This window comes from Nelumbo nucifera, chromosome 3, assembly GCF_055504915.1.
Source record: "Nelumbo nucifera cultivar China Antique chromosome 3, China Antique-T2T, whole genome shotgun sequence".
In the NCBI taxonomy this organism is placed as follows: domain Eukaryota; kingdom Viridiplantae; phylum Streptophyta; class Magnoliopsida; order Proteales; family Nelumbonaceae; genus Nelumbo; species Nelumbo nucifera.
Genome location: NC_142651.1, coordinates 40639376 through 40654732, shown reverse-complemented (window position 1 = coordinate 40654732; position 15357 = coordinate 40639376). Strand labels below are relative to the sequence as shown.

General features: G+C 40.8%; 1 protein-coding gene across 1 annotated transcript; it reads right to left on the bottom strand.

Annotated features, from left to right (window-relative positions):
* Nucleotides 1-369: 369 nt before the first annotated feature.
* LOC104603985 (abscisic acid receptor PYL8) lies at nucleotides 370-4411 on the bottom strand. The gene is made up of 3 exons (XM_010268178.3): nucleotides 3855-4411; nucleotides 2922-3137; nucleotides 370-1201 (listed from the first exon to the last, which is right to left on the bottom strand). Exons 1-3 carry the CDS (start codon nucleotides 3975-3977, stop codon nucleotides 983-985), a joined length of 558 nt encoding a protein of 185 aa, XP_010266480.1. The 5' UTR covers nucleotides 3978-4411; the 3' UTR covers nucleotides 370-982.
* Nucleotides 4412-15357: the final 10946 nt, after the last annotated feature.

Here is a 15357-nt window from a genome sequence, read left to right as displayed (position 1 = left end):
TCTATTTCGGCAGTAGAGGGAGACGGACGGAGGAGGGAGGAACGAGGAAAAGCAAATTGATTATTTTAATATCTTTTTTTCTTCTTTGAGACTCGAGCTAACATGAGTTATATATAGGGTTTCTAGCAAAAGAATACAGGGCAGAGGAAGACGATGAACAATATATATTTTAAAAAAAAAAGTTACCTTGTTTTAACTATTTTATAAAAATATTATCTTTTATTGATATTCAGGACAAAAAATTGCCCTTACAATAAAAATATTGTCTTTTATTAAGTGTAAATCTGAATCTAAAATTTTAAATAATGCGATTTTCAAACAAACCGTACAATAAATAGTATTTAGCATTTCCAGAAAACCATAAGGACATTTTCAGATCGATTCCGCATCTCAAAGTCTTCTAAAATTTACGTACTAAAACATATGATAACAGTAATTACAACAATAAGAATACATATGGTATATACAAGCCTGCCTCTCTCTCTCTCTCTCTCTCTCTCTCAGCTGCAGACCTGCCTACAAATCACTTCTCCTTTCCTCTTTTTGCAAATTGAAGGTTCAGAAGCTACAAGAAAAACCCACCAAAAACAGGCACCTACTCCTTGCAGAAAATAAATATAAATCATGGATGAAGACAGGGTACTACAGCGAAAACCCAGAAATATCACAAAGGGCAGTGTTTCCGCTTTTTTCTTTTTATTCCCTCTGGTCCTTTTTTTCATTCTTGGTTAGGTTTAGAAAAGGATAATCCATATAAAAAGCATGGTTCTTGATGTACTGGAGAGATAGGAATTCCATCATGATTCCAAAAACCAAAAGGGAGAAAATAACAAAAGCAAAGAAAAATAGCAAATGAGATGGTCTCTAGAAGATGGAAGATCTAGTGCCAGTCTGTCTCCAAAGCTTCTGAGATCCGAAAGCCTCGGAAGCTTCATCCATGGCAATCAGAGCCTCCAACCAATCTCCCCCGACCGCTACCTACTCAGATTCGGCCAATGGGTTCAGTCCGGTCTTGCACAGCCAGCCGCTCGGAGACGTCTGCCAATGACTTCAGATTGCAGTTAATCAGGGCCTCGACAAAATAGCACGTCTCATCCTTGGTGTTCCCATCAGGCACGTCCACCACGAACGACTCAATCACTAGGGTTCCTGGTCTGCCATCAATAATTTCTGGATGTAGCGTAATGACTGAAGAGTAATTCTGCACAAATAAGGTGGAAAAATGTAAATTGCTTAATAAATAGAATGTACTCCCCCTCAGAAATCTAAAATTACAGCCACCTCGACTAGTAGCCCCCCTATAAACCGCATCCTGCCCATGGATTTGGCATCAATCCACGGTCAGAATTCATTCCACCCCTAGGGTGGAACTAAGATTTCTAGGGGTGAAGTGAACAGTTAAAACCCCAATTGCTTAATAAGTAGATTGTACTCCCCCTCAGAAATCTGAAATTATAGCCACCTCCTAGTCTACAAGACTATGGAAGTTGTAGGGATTGTCAAAAGGGAAAATGAATCTAATTTCATCTTGTATCATATAATTCAAAACAATGCCACACATCCTCAATCAAACCTTAATTGTTCATAGAACTTAGAACCTTGGAGAAACTATATCAAGGATTCACACAACATACAAAGAAAGTTAGGAGATGTATTATTGAAATGTCAGAATTTTCTCCATACATTTGTCTTTCTTGAAATGCACGTACCACTCACATACACAAATGGCAAGCAGGCAGTAGAATTTTCAAGAAAAAGCATGCTATAGATGATGCCAAATCATCTCAGCAGGCATGTGGGAGGGTGTATATAATCACCTCACCTGACGGCCATAGCCTAGAGGTCTCCGTGCTAGACTTTGCATACCTCCTTACTGGAAATACATGTCATGGTGAAAACTACACTACCCGGCCCTGCCACTCCACCTCCACCTTGCCCAAAAAGAACAGAGAGAGGAGATAGGGTGTGGTACACGATTGGCAATTTTCCCTGGGTTCAAACATTTAGGCTATATTTGGTTTGAAGGAAAAGGTAGGGTAAGGGTAAGGAAGGGAAAGGTATCAAAACCTATACAAGGTTTGTAAAGGTTTCCTTACCTTTACTTTCCTTTCCCTACTTTTTCCTTCAAACCAAACATAGTCTTAAGGCAGACAGACCACTAGCTACAAGTTTAGTAGACCAAGAAAGGGAAGGGGACAAACTAACATGATTTAGATAAGCAACAATATCAGAACCGAACAAACTTAAAGCAGTTTGTGAAAGAAAATTAGGTGGATTTAAACATAAAGTTCCAAACGGCATTCTAGGAGCATCCAATTCAATGTTTCTGGAACATGTCATTAGCCTCCTCTACGAACTTTAAGAAAGTAAAAAGAACAAGTTGTTATCATGGATCTGATCATTTTCTTACATTCAGACTTCAGAGCTATGCTAACTGGACGGGGCTGCCCTAATTAAGGTAAAAATAGCCAGCTCCACTGAAGACTAAGGAACACATGTAAAAGAGAGAATGATTCGATGGACTAGTTGCCCTGTCAAGTGTCAAAGCTCGATGATTTGGCTTCATATGGCCAAACTAAAAACAAAAAGTGTCATTTACTATGTAGGAGGCACAATTATAGATTTATATCACCAAAACCAAACACACTGGAATAAGAGCCCAAAACACGCAAAAGTAAGCACTACCCAAACTGCAGCATGTATCAACTTAAGTTCAAATAGAACTGAACTTTGATTGAAAACAAAAAGGACCCTCATGCAGTAGACAAATAAAATCATGTCATCCGGATTGGTCCAAGGAATAACCATGTGATCTGTAGATTCTCAATCAATTCCTAGACAAATCCATTAATCTTAAACAAAAGAAACCAATATGGTACACTGAAGAATAGGCAAAAGAAGAGGAAGATAAGAGTTCAGACCCTTAGCCTGTGATCACCACCAACAATCCGGATGCCGAGGATATGTTCCTCGTCATCGAGAAGCTCCAACCTTTCAGTGCTGGTAGTGGCCGGAAGGCCTGATTTAACATCCACTTCTCTGACACTCCCAATCTCAAGGTCCCCCTGCACAACACACCTACTGATGAAGGGCTTGTACTTCTGAGGTTGATCGAACCTCCTCACCAACGACCAGACCTTGTTAAAAAAAGAAAACGAACCAAAAAAGATTCAGCAACTCTCTGAAACAAATAATCCAATGTAACGTGATGACAACAAATATAGCTATAATTCTAGTTGATTACTATCAGCAATGGACAGACTTGAAGTAATTCATCTTAACTCCCACCCATACTCTTTAGTCTTTAGAATTCAAGTCATGCATTTAATTCATGCCAGATTAACTCACTCATATTTATTACAAGATCTTTTTCTCAAAACCAGAAAAAAAACATCCACTAAACCGCAAGCAATTTCCTAGAATCAAATATGCTTCGAAAGATCTATCCAGAACGAAAATATGCATCAATACCTTTAAATCGAAATTAAGGCAACCTACAACTCATCTGACCAACTATCGTCACTGATTGCATCGGGTTTAAAGTTTTTTAGTTCGATAGCGACTAAAGCGCAACAGGATCACTAAATACCGCCGGAGAAAACAGATAGGATTGAGCAAACAAAACGTCAGAGATGAATCGATATAGCCGCGTGGTTCCTCACCATGAAAAAGAAAAAAATCTGAAGCAAAACCGATAAAAATCATGGAAAATCTCAGGATCTGGACATCGACCTCCCTGAAGGTTCGAAAACACAGTTGAAACAGGAAAATAACTTTAAAAGAAAAAAGTAAAACAAAATACACACACAGGCACACCAGAGATGAGAAGGCATCGATCGATCGAGGAATCTTACGAGATGAACAGGAGCCTTGATGTGTTTAACAAGAGCGGAGCTGCACTGATTGTCTCTTGTCTCATGTCGGTGGTGTCTAATAATATAGTCTCCCTCCATCCTGGTATATCCATTACCGTTCATGGTGAAAATCTTGTCTCTGCAATCATCAACTCAGCCGAAATAAGAACCAACCAACTCCTCCCCGAACTGCTGTTCCAACGCCGGAAAATCAGGAACTTCTCGGTGATAAACCGCATAAAATGAAGTTACCTGAAACCACTCCGGTTTTCTTCTCTTCTCTCCTCTCTCAAAGCAGTCAATGAGATGGAAAACAAAAACTGCACACCTCACAATTCATCGATTTGGCTCCTGGCTTCGCTTCGCCCAGTCTCTCTCTCTCATGGAAACCTCCAAACCCCCACCGCCATTGCGACCTTCAAGTAACGAAACCGCTCTCTTTCATCTCATGATTCTCATCGTCTGAAATATTTTATTTTATTTAATGAAAAAAATGAAAACCGCTTTCCCCAATTCCCAGTCCTCTCTCTCTCTCTCTCTCACACGGATGATCCATTTCCCTCCCAGCACATATTATGGTACATTATCCCGGCCGATCAACGAAAAAACCCTCGTTTTTCCAATAATTTACACATGCACCACCGTTGTTGTCTGTTTGTTAACGTTCCCGCCAAAATGATCAAGACGGTCCCGTAAAAGGCAGTATAGTAGACAGCGTATCTCTACTTTTCTTCATTACCCAAAAAAACGTCTTTCTTGGTAAATTACTACCTCCGTGAAGTTTTTGGTTGTTGCTGAAATCTCCCCTAAATTTTGATAATTCGTTGGACTTCTATATAGTTGTAATTAGACCCTCTAATAGAATTTTTTTAAAAAAAATTATTAATATATTCAAAATACCTATATAATTATTTTTAACAAAAATGTTATTTTCCAAATTTTCTTAGCATGCATCACTTATCTCAAACCCTTCCAATCCCTTTTCTAAAGTTCATTTATTTTCATATTTGCCCTTTATATCAATCATTCAAAAGTAAACATGCAATTTAAATTCTATTTACTTTTATTATTCATAAAATTTATATTGTTCTTTTTCCTGCAGAAACTAGTCTCAATAGAAATGTATGTATATTTTGGACATTTTCATGTTCTTTTTTATAAGATTCTATAAAGAGGGTCTACTTGAAGTTTAGGAGAACTAATTACAATTACTAAATTTTAGGGGAGGTTTCGTCAACTATCGGAAACTTCAAGAGAGGTTTAGGCAATTTAACCTTTTTTTAGTGCTATCAAACAAATGCCATGTATTTCTTTTCAAAAGGAAAAGGAAAAGAAAATAGGAAAAAGAAATCGTGGTCTATGGAGATCGGATCTACTCCTCATAAAGAGATTATTAGTGTGAGGCATGCTTTGTGAGGAGCATATCTGAACTCTAGTCAATGGAAGACTAGAAGAAAGACAAAGTCTCTTCAAGTTCAACATGATGGAGCCACTGTATATTAGTATATATAGCTTTGGAAATGCATCTGAAGACTACAGTTGGGACAACAATGGGCATACTACTATGGCTTTTAGGCCCGATCCAAATACTCCGGACATTACTTGCTCCTACCTAAGTTGGAGAACCTACATCCTACCACCTTTTGGTTTTTAGATCTAAACCTTAAATTCTTAAACCCTAAATCCTAAAATCTAGATGATAATTGGTTTCATTGTTGTTTATATGAGAAAACAACACCAATATTGCATCATATAGACATTTTTCCAATGGAATCTGAAATGTTATTTAGGTGATGTTTGGCATCGATGCTTATTCATCCTTACTGATTCTTCAAAAATTGGTGCTTTTTAAAATCAGTGTTTTTTTTTTCAAAAATTGGTGAATTTTGCTATTTGATATCATTTCTTCCATGTAAGCCGATTTTTGAGATATCAGCTTTGAATCTATTTGGTGCTGATTCTCAATGACCAATTATTTTTGCATTAAAGTTATTATTCAATGCCATGTTGGATGCCATGTCATCTTCAAAAAACTAGAATCAGCCAGAAATCAAGAAAACACCAAAAAAAGGTGATCCCTGAAAAGGAAAATTTCAAGAATTGATCTTTGATCAATTTCTTGAAAATCACTGATGGTGTGCGATTTGAAAACTCTTTACTGGCAGACAGTTCGGACGCCGAATTGAGTAGGTCACCTAGCTAAGCTGTAAAGAAAGAGATCAGAGTGTCCAAGTTGCTTTTCTCGGGGTAGGCAATCTAATGCTTAAATTAGCGATGAGTTGTGAGAATTGGAAAGCTTAAGAGCAAGAGAGCTATTAGTGCTGAATCGCGTGTACCTTTCTTAGAAAATGAGGGTGCCTTTGTATAGGCATCAGTTGGAGTAAGCTTCATGCACCGTGTCCGAGATCCCCGGGAGGACGTGACTTATCGGTCTGAAATCCTCGAAGGTAGTTTCGCACGTGAACTAGGCCTCTATGCCTTATCTAGTTGCCTCCAGAACGATCGATGCAGGGCTAACTTCCAGAGGACCCGGGAGCGATAAGATGCACATAGAGGAGATCGGCGAGCATATCTCGTAGGTCGCCACCTAGACCTCAGTCAGGTCAGTAAGTCATTTAGGGAAGGTCACTCCTCCTACTGAGGTCCTTCAAACCGATACTAACGTGGTACCACAGGTCGGCCCTGGACAATGTGTTGCTAGCCGCTCTCCTAAGGTGCCTGAGCTATATACGAGGTGCTCAAACTAGTTCCAAGGTGCACCTCCTTGACCTAGTGGAATCCACAACTATTCGTGTGGCATTGAGTTGTCATGCGGCAGTCCTATCGTGCCACACATCACGATATCATTGGAGGGCCAAGTTACCCTTCACCAATTGCTCCCCACTCCCGAGATGAGGTTGTTTCGGCAAATGGAGTAGCTCGTTGTGGGTCCCTAGCCCGGAATGACTAGTTCAATAAGCTCGTAAATGTCAATCCAATTTGCTCCCCAAGTTAGAAGAGTATAAGGGTTGAATGTTGCATTACGTAGGACTTTGCAATCCTGATTATCGGGGCATAGGAGCAAACTCATTTACTCGATGAGAGATAGAGTAAGCACTCTGAGAACATTTATCGTGCCAGGGATGCAACTGCCAAGGATTTATGTAATTGGGATGAACACACCCTAGGAGTGGAGTTTGTCGTGCCATCCTCAAGAGGGGCTTCAAATTGTGCAATTGCCTCCTCAAGTCGCTCCACTTACATAGACTTCAACGTAATGTCCCTCAAGCCAATCCTCAAAGGAGTAGCCGACAAGGTGGATGTGGAGCCTAAAACCGAGGTGGAGGACAACTGTGAAGAAGTCGGCCAAGTTTACAAGTATGTTAAGGTGTTGAAAGTGAACTGCTTTTCCTTCGAACTGAAGTACACTTAGGTTGTGGTGCTAAAAAGCAGACTGGCCAATTAGGGTAGCAAAAAAGTCAAAACATTGTCGAGTTAGTTAGATGGGGGCCGACCTGCATAGATTGGTCTCTGTGTCTCGAGGTCGGCTTGAGGAGGCCATAAAGCTGAAAACGGTTTAGCTTCCCCATTTTAATTTTTCTAGCCAAGGTGCTTATAGCATAGATCTATTGGTAACTTCAGTCTATCTATTGGCTTGAGGGTGAGCTACTGAGGTGAAATTTTGTTGAATCTCATAGACCCTTAGCTTGAGAAAGTCGCGCTTTGAGGCCTTACAAGATAGCTATATTGGTCACTTCGGCCTATCTGTTGGCTTGAGGGTGAGCTATTGAGGTGAAATTTTGTTGAATACCCATCTCGACACACCAATTATGGAACTTGATGTCTTAGAACTTCTTTTTGTTGTCTGAAATCAACACATGTGGTAGTCCAAAATGGTAGACAACGTTTCTCCAGAAGAAGTTTTGCACATTTTGAGCTGTGATAAAGACTAGCGATTCGGGCTCTACCCACTTGGTGAAATAGTCTACCACAATGATCAAGAACCTTCTCTACCCGGTTGTTGAAGGAAAGGGAACGAGTATGTCAATCCCCCACTACATAAACAACCATAGGCTGGTCAGGTACCTCAGGTCGACAGCGGGCTACCGGGGTATGTTGGCATGTCGCTGACATCTATCACATTTCTACAAGAGCTAGGTGGTGTCTGCCTTTATCATTGACTAGTAATATCCTTGTCATAGTGCTTTTTGGGCTAGCGCTCTACCTCCAAGGTATCCTCCGCAAAGACCTCCGTGGATCTTGCGTAGCACCTAGCTCACTTCAATTTGGTGCAAGCAGCGCAGGTAGTGGAGATTGAACGACCTACGACACAGTTGCTCATCAATAATTACATAGCAAGCTGGCTATCACTCTACCCTCTAGGATGCATTGCACTCTGTAGATAGGGTCTCGTGGCGTAGATAGTCAACGAGCCAAAGTAGGAGCAACCTCTTCTACCACTCTTTCAATGATTGGTCGTGTCAGGTCTTCAATGTAGATAGTTCTCTTCATGATATCCATTTCATCGGCCAACTTCGAGAGTGCATTGACCTCGGTGCTCTCGGACTTCGGGATTTGTTGGATGTACGAAGAGTGGAAGTTGGGAAGGAGTTCTCCAACCTTGGCCAGGTAGGCCAACATGGCGAGCTCTTGGGCCCCATGTTGTCTATTCACTTGGTTGACAACCAACTTCGAGTTGCTACAAATGATAGGGTGTTTTGCGTTGACCTCCTTTGCTAGGGGCAACCCGATTATAAGCATCGCATACTCTTCTTCATTGTTTGAGCCTCGAAACGTGAATCGGAGAGTGTACTCTAGTTTCACTTTGCCAGGTTCGTAAAGGATTAGTCCAGCTTTGCTTCCACGCTGGTTGGATGAGTTGTCCACATGGAGGATCCAGGGCTCCTCATCCCAACCTAGGTCGAGTGCCGCACAGGTTGATGCCTTTGTGGTGATCATAGGCTCGACAAGTTCAAGGGTCAGCGAGCTTAACGTGCACTTGGTGACGAAGTCAGCCAAGACTGTGCCTTAATTGCTAGGCGCAGTTCAAATTGGATGCCATACTCACAAAGCTCCATTGCCCATTTCGTCATCTTTCCTGGGACCTTGGGCTTCTAAAGAACTTGCCTCAAAGGTCGATCAGTTAAGACTACCATGGTATGGGCCTGAAAGTAGGGGCACAACTTCTAGTATGCCAATACCAAGGTGAAGGCCAACTTTTCTATGTTGGGATATCTGGTCTCGGCAGTGTGTAGGACGTTACTTACATAGTAGACAGGTCACTGCACTCTGTCCACCTCGCAAATTAGGACTAAACTGACTACCTCGTCACTCGCGAAAAGGTAGAGTTTTAGCTCGTCTCTAGGTTCCGGTCTGGTTAACAAGGGCGACAAACTTAGGTACCTTTTCAGCTTGTCAAACATGAGCTGACAGTCTTTAGTCCATTCAAACTCTTGGTTCTTCTTAATGGCTTTAAAGAATGGAAGGCACCGCCTAGCCAACTTAGACATAAACCGATTCAGGTCGACAATCAGAGTTCCATGAGATTTTTTCTTTGCGACCATGTCTTCTACGTCCACCTCTACTTTATCGCCAATCAAAGGGGCAAAAATTTTATTCACAAGGTATTGATAGGTCGCCCCAGTGTTCTTTAAGTCAAAGGGCATGACCTTGTAATAATAAAGGCTGGTCTCAGTCACGAAGTTCATTTTCTCTTGGTTAGTAGGATCCATCTGGATCTGCTTTTTAACCAAAGTATGCATCCATGAAGCTCAGTAACTCAAGCCCAGAGGTCGCATCTACTAGGTGGTATATCCTAGAGAGTTGGAATCTATCCATTGGGCAAGCTTTATTGTGGTCAGTATAGTTGATGCACATGTGTCACTTCCCATTGGCCTTCTTTATGATAACTGCTTTGGCAATCCAGCTCAGATATTCGACCTCCCTCACGAAGTCTACCACGATGAGCTTCTCGACCTTCTCATCTATTATTCTCCCCCTCTCCTAGGCAAAGTTCATTTTCCTCTATTTTACCGATTTGACTAAAGGGTTTACATTCAGTCTATGGGTTATCACAGAGGGGTCTATGCCAGACATGTTGGTGGCTGACTAGTCAAAAACATCTAGATTATTAATTAAAAAGCTTATCAGTTTGGAGTGTAGTGATTCCTTGAAACGTGCATCGATCTGCACCGTCTCAGAGGAGTTGGTACCTAAGACCAGCACCAAGACAGTGTCTTCCATTGGGCGAGCTCCTTTCTCGTTGTTCTCCAGGGGTAGTTCTAGGTCAACATCGACCCACTTCCTTTTATGCTTCAATGTTGCAATGTAGCACTTCCACGATTCAAGCTGGTCGCCGCACATTACTCCTATCCCGTGGTCGCTGGGGAACTTCATGGCAAGGTGGTATGTCGATACTGCTCTAAGGGCATGCAGTATTGGTCGGCCTAGAATGGCATTGTATGGTGACATTGTTGCCAACACCAGAAAGTCATGCTAGAACCTTGTCATGTACAAAGCGGTTCCTGCTGTCATGGACAAGTTGATTTGTCCAAGAGCTCGGGTTACTCCACCACCAAAACTAACCAGGGGACATCGGCTCGAGTTAGGTCTTCCCTCCGCAGTCCCATTTGCTCAAAAGCTCTAAGGAACAAGATGTTTGTCGAGCTGCTAGAATCAACGAGTAGCCTTTTTACCTTGTAATCATGGATCAAGAGCTTGACTACAAGGGCATCATTATGAGGGTAATCGATCACCCGCGTATCATCTTAATTGAAGTAGATCATCTCTTCTATTTTTCATCATTTTGGTGGGTTCTCCCCCTAACAGTCTAGCTTGTGCGTTGGTGTGTTATTATATGGTTGCGTTTGCAAGTTGGTGCCACGACTACACCGCATCATCTCTCGGAGACACTAGTCATCTATTCCTACGAGAGCCACAAAGGGCTCAACCTATGGTGACTCCATAGTCCATTGGCTATCGACTCCCATGGGAGCCATTGAGGGCTCGACTTGTAGAGGCGACCTCACAATCAGGGCTGATGAGGCTCATCCAGGCTGGTCATTCTGATTCTGCCCCCTGTGGGGGTTCATTTGATACAGTTGGTGTTGTTACTTGAGGATGCCATTACTTGAGGCTTAGAGAACGGGTGGGACTTAGCTTTTGTGTAGCGTGTTCCCATTGATGGCTCCAATTGATGGTGCATGACCTGACAGCTCCTTGCTAGCAGATAGCTCGGACGCCAAACAAAGTAGGTTGCCTAGCTAAGCTGCAAAGAAAGAGATCAAAGTGTCCAGGTTGCTTTTCCTAGGGTGGGCACTTTGATGCTTAAGTTAGCGATGAGTTGTGAGAATTGGAAAGCTTGAGAGAAAGAGAGCTATTAGTGTTGAATCGTGCATACCTTTCTTAGAAAATGGGGGTGGCTTTATATAGGCTTTTGTTGGCATGAGCTTCACGCGTCGCGTCTGAGATCCCTGGGAGGATGTAACTTACCGGTTTGAAGTCCTCAGAGGTAGTTTCACACGCGGGCTAGGCTTTTGTGCCTTATCCAGTTGCCTTCGGAATAATCAGTGTGGGAGTTGACTTCCAGAGGACTCGGGAGTGATAAGACACATGTATAGGAGGTCGGCGAACACATCTCGTAGGTCACCACCTAGATCTCAGTCAGGTCGATAAGTCCTTCGGGGGAGGTCGTTCTTCCTGCCGAGGTCCCTCAGACCAATACTGACGAGGTACCATAGGTCGACCCTAGATGAGGTGCTGCTAGCCACTTTCCCGAGGTTCCCAAGCTGTATATGAGGTGTTCGGACTGGTTTCAGGGTGCGCCTCCTTGACTTAGTGGGATCCGCAATTGTTCGTGTAGCGTTGAGGTGTCATGCGGCGGTCCTATCATGCCACTTGTCATGATGTCATTGGATGGCCAAATCACCCTTCATCAATCACCAAAATTGGCTAATCAAATCGATCTAATTCCTCTAATGTTGAGGTGGTTTCGAAATGGCATTGATTTTCAAGAAATCAGCATCAATGCCAAACATCACCTTAGTTAAAACCATTTATCAAATAAATGTTTTTCTTAAGTTATGTGAAAGTTATCTATCAGGGGAAATGTTTGTTTGATGTTTCCCCCAACAATTTTCACTTTTAAGCTTATGTGGCACCTAATGGTTCCTAGCTGTCAAAAAAACTCTAAAAAACATTTTTAACCAGTCTTCTCATTTTTCAAATAAGATGTAATGCAAAACGTTTATTTAATAAACAATGAAACTAAGCAGCACCCTAAATTCTAAATCCTTAAACCCTAAAACTTTAAAGTAGAAACATACACACACACACACACACACACACACACGCACACACACACATACACATACACATACACGCACGCACACACACAAAAGTAGAAACATTCCACGTCATGGCCTGAGCTTTCTCCCTTACCCCAACCGATAACTCTCAGCCCCTCTTCATTTTAGCCTTCCTTACTCCCTCATTATTTAACATATATCAATTAATAATTCTAGAAAGTAACTTTTAGAAAATTTATATTTATTAATAATAATTTTAAAATCTTAATCTATATTTATTATATATTTATATATACTAAAATTTATATTTTTAGTAATTATTTATTGTATTTTTGTGATAAATATATTTTCAATAATTATGTATAAATATATTTTTGTTTTGTTATTTAATAGAAAATTTTCAATAATTATTAGAGATTAAACTATTGTTATTTATTAGAGATTAAACTATTAGTTTAGCTAAATTAGGAGTGTTCACGAGTTGGTTCGATTCAATTGTATGTTGTTTGGCCAACCAAATTAACCTATCCGGGTTGGGGAGTTGGTCACCCAAAACCAACCAACCATTAGTGAAAATCAGGTGTCAACACCCAATTTTTGCTCAAACCCTTCACCCTACTTCTTCGTACCCTCCTTTTAAACCCCAAAACTTGGAATTACAATTAGATCAAATTGAGACTTCACAAAGCCAAAAATTCCTATTTTGACACAATCCAAGAAACAAATGAAAACCTCAAGATCGACATCAACGTCCAATCAAATATGGCCTATAGACTTAGGAAACTATAAGTTAGTCACACATCCACCATCATCATGCCAACTTCCTTTCTAATGGCCCTGATCCAACACATCCATCACCTTAAGATTACTAGGATACAATCAACTAGTGAATCCTATTGTAGATCCATAACAATCAATTGTAAAAACACCAAGATCCCATTTTGATGGCCCCGAACAATTACCAAGATTGACCATTTCTTTCTCATATCAAAACCATCCACTTGACTCCTCACCGTAATCTGTGCATACACACCAAATTTCATCCCAAAATTCCTCTATTTAACCCACCATCAAGCCTAGATCCTATTTTTGTGAATCTCATCAATTAGAGAATATCATCCATCATCTCAAATTTGTTTGACCAATCAGACCTCATTACTGTGTTTAGAAATCCAAAAAAAAAAACCAGCATGTCAAATTTGACGACCAAACTCTTCCATTTTACCATTAAGAAAGTGAGGTTCCATTTCAAGCCTCCTCGTTAATTGATAAACCATTGGCTAAAACCTAGACCCAAACCAAATCTGTCAATCTACACTTATGATCAAAGATCCATCACCCTCATCAGATTTAGGACGTTCAAAAATGACTACCCACCAAATTTCATCCCAAAATTCCCCTGTTTGACCTTTCATCAAGCAAAGATTCTATTTTAGCAAATCCTATTGATCCAAACTTGACAGTCATAGATCTCCATAATCCCGACCCTATTTGGCCAATCAGACCTCACCACTATGTTAAGAGACCCAAAAAACACCAGCATGTCAAATTTCATGACCCGATTTGCCCGTTTCACCGTTAAAGTAGGAAAATGCCATTTCGACGCACTAGATTGAATCACCACCTCATATGTCCCAGTCTGAAACCTCAAAAGTTTGATGGCTGATGTAAAACTCATTCTTGATCTGTTCAAACACTTGGATCAATGAAATTGAGTCTGCCTAATAGAACCAGAAAGCCCAAAAACCTAAAGATACCCCCACTTAAAACTAAGAAAAGACAACCACTTTTAAAAGTTCATCAAATTTATATTTTTTGCCACTGACAGCCCCAAATACAAGACTATTACGACAGGCATGCCCCAAGCTCCCATTGGACACACAAAATCCACCCCCAAATCGAATAAAATCTTTCACCAAAGAGGAAGGCTTAACTGGGCACCATTTTCTTTGAAAAACCTATGCCTATTTTTATTTATGTAAAAAATCTTTATTGAATCCCAAGAACTATAGCTGAATGAGTTCCATACCTCTTCCTCTCCCTTCCTCTATAAATACTGGCCTAACTCAAGCTTTGGAGAGAAAAAAAAAATCCTGAGGGGGGCGTTCAAGAGAATTTTGGATGTGGATTTGAAGATGAGAGATCTTAGAAGCACTCCAAACCTCGTTAAAACTTCAATTTGTGAAAAACCCCCAGATATCTGAACCTTAAACTTCAAAACCACCATCTACATTTCAGATCTGAAATTTTCCTAAAATCCCCAAGCATTCATCCATATCAAACCTCTATTGAGCCCATTCAACTACTCTTTCGATTAGTTTGATTACTGGAATATAGCTGTCAAGGTTACATACGAGAGGTAAGCCTCTCACCCTATCCGTAGCTCGAGTTTGTGCCTTCCTGTGTTGCATGAAGTTCAAAGACATTGGAGAACCATTGTTCTCAACTTCTTCTAGACTAAGAATAGAGGCAAAGAGGCGAGGGTCCTAGGGGAGTCAGTACCTAAGACCCAATAGCATCACCTCAAAATCGGTCTTAGGAGAAGTTGAGGGCATGTTTTTTCATATTTCAAAAATTCCAATAACCATTTCTATTGTTTTTCGCATAAAATAGAATCTAGACAACTCCCGTAATGGGCTGCTACAACAGCTTGGAAAGAGGAGTGATGGTCCATTTCCTCTAAAAAATGGGTGTGACTCTATTTCTTTGGGCCAGCCATGAGATTCCCAGAGTTTACACCAACCAACTTGGGTTATATTGGTTTGAGTCAATTTTCAATTTGGTCGGTTGGTTCAAAATATTTAAACTTAAAAAATTACAATGGTATTAATGAAAAATAAATTAAAATGTTTAAATTTACAATATAAAATATTTTTAGAGTAAGGAATATGGGAATTTTCCCACTTATGTGCTTTTTTTTGTTTAGCTTTCGCTTAACAAAGCCCATGAATTACATAGGTCCTTGCTAGGTGCAACTTGAGTAGGTTGAATCAGGTTGAGGGTCAATCCAATCCTAAGTCTCAAACCTCAAGCTCAAGCTTGGTCCAACTCAAGGTTAATCTAGAGTTTACCAACTTAGGCTCAACTCAACCTTAACTAAACATCTTGGACTTAGAGATGGCAGTTACTACCCTACCTGGTGGGTATGTACCCCTACCCTCCTCAACGGAGCAGGTTTTTCTGTTTGAGTGATGAGTTTTGGGACAAGTTAGGTTTTG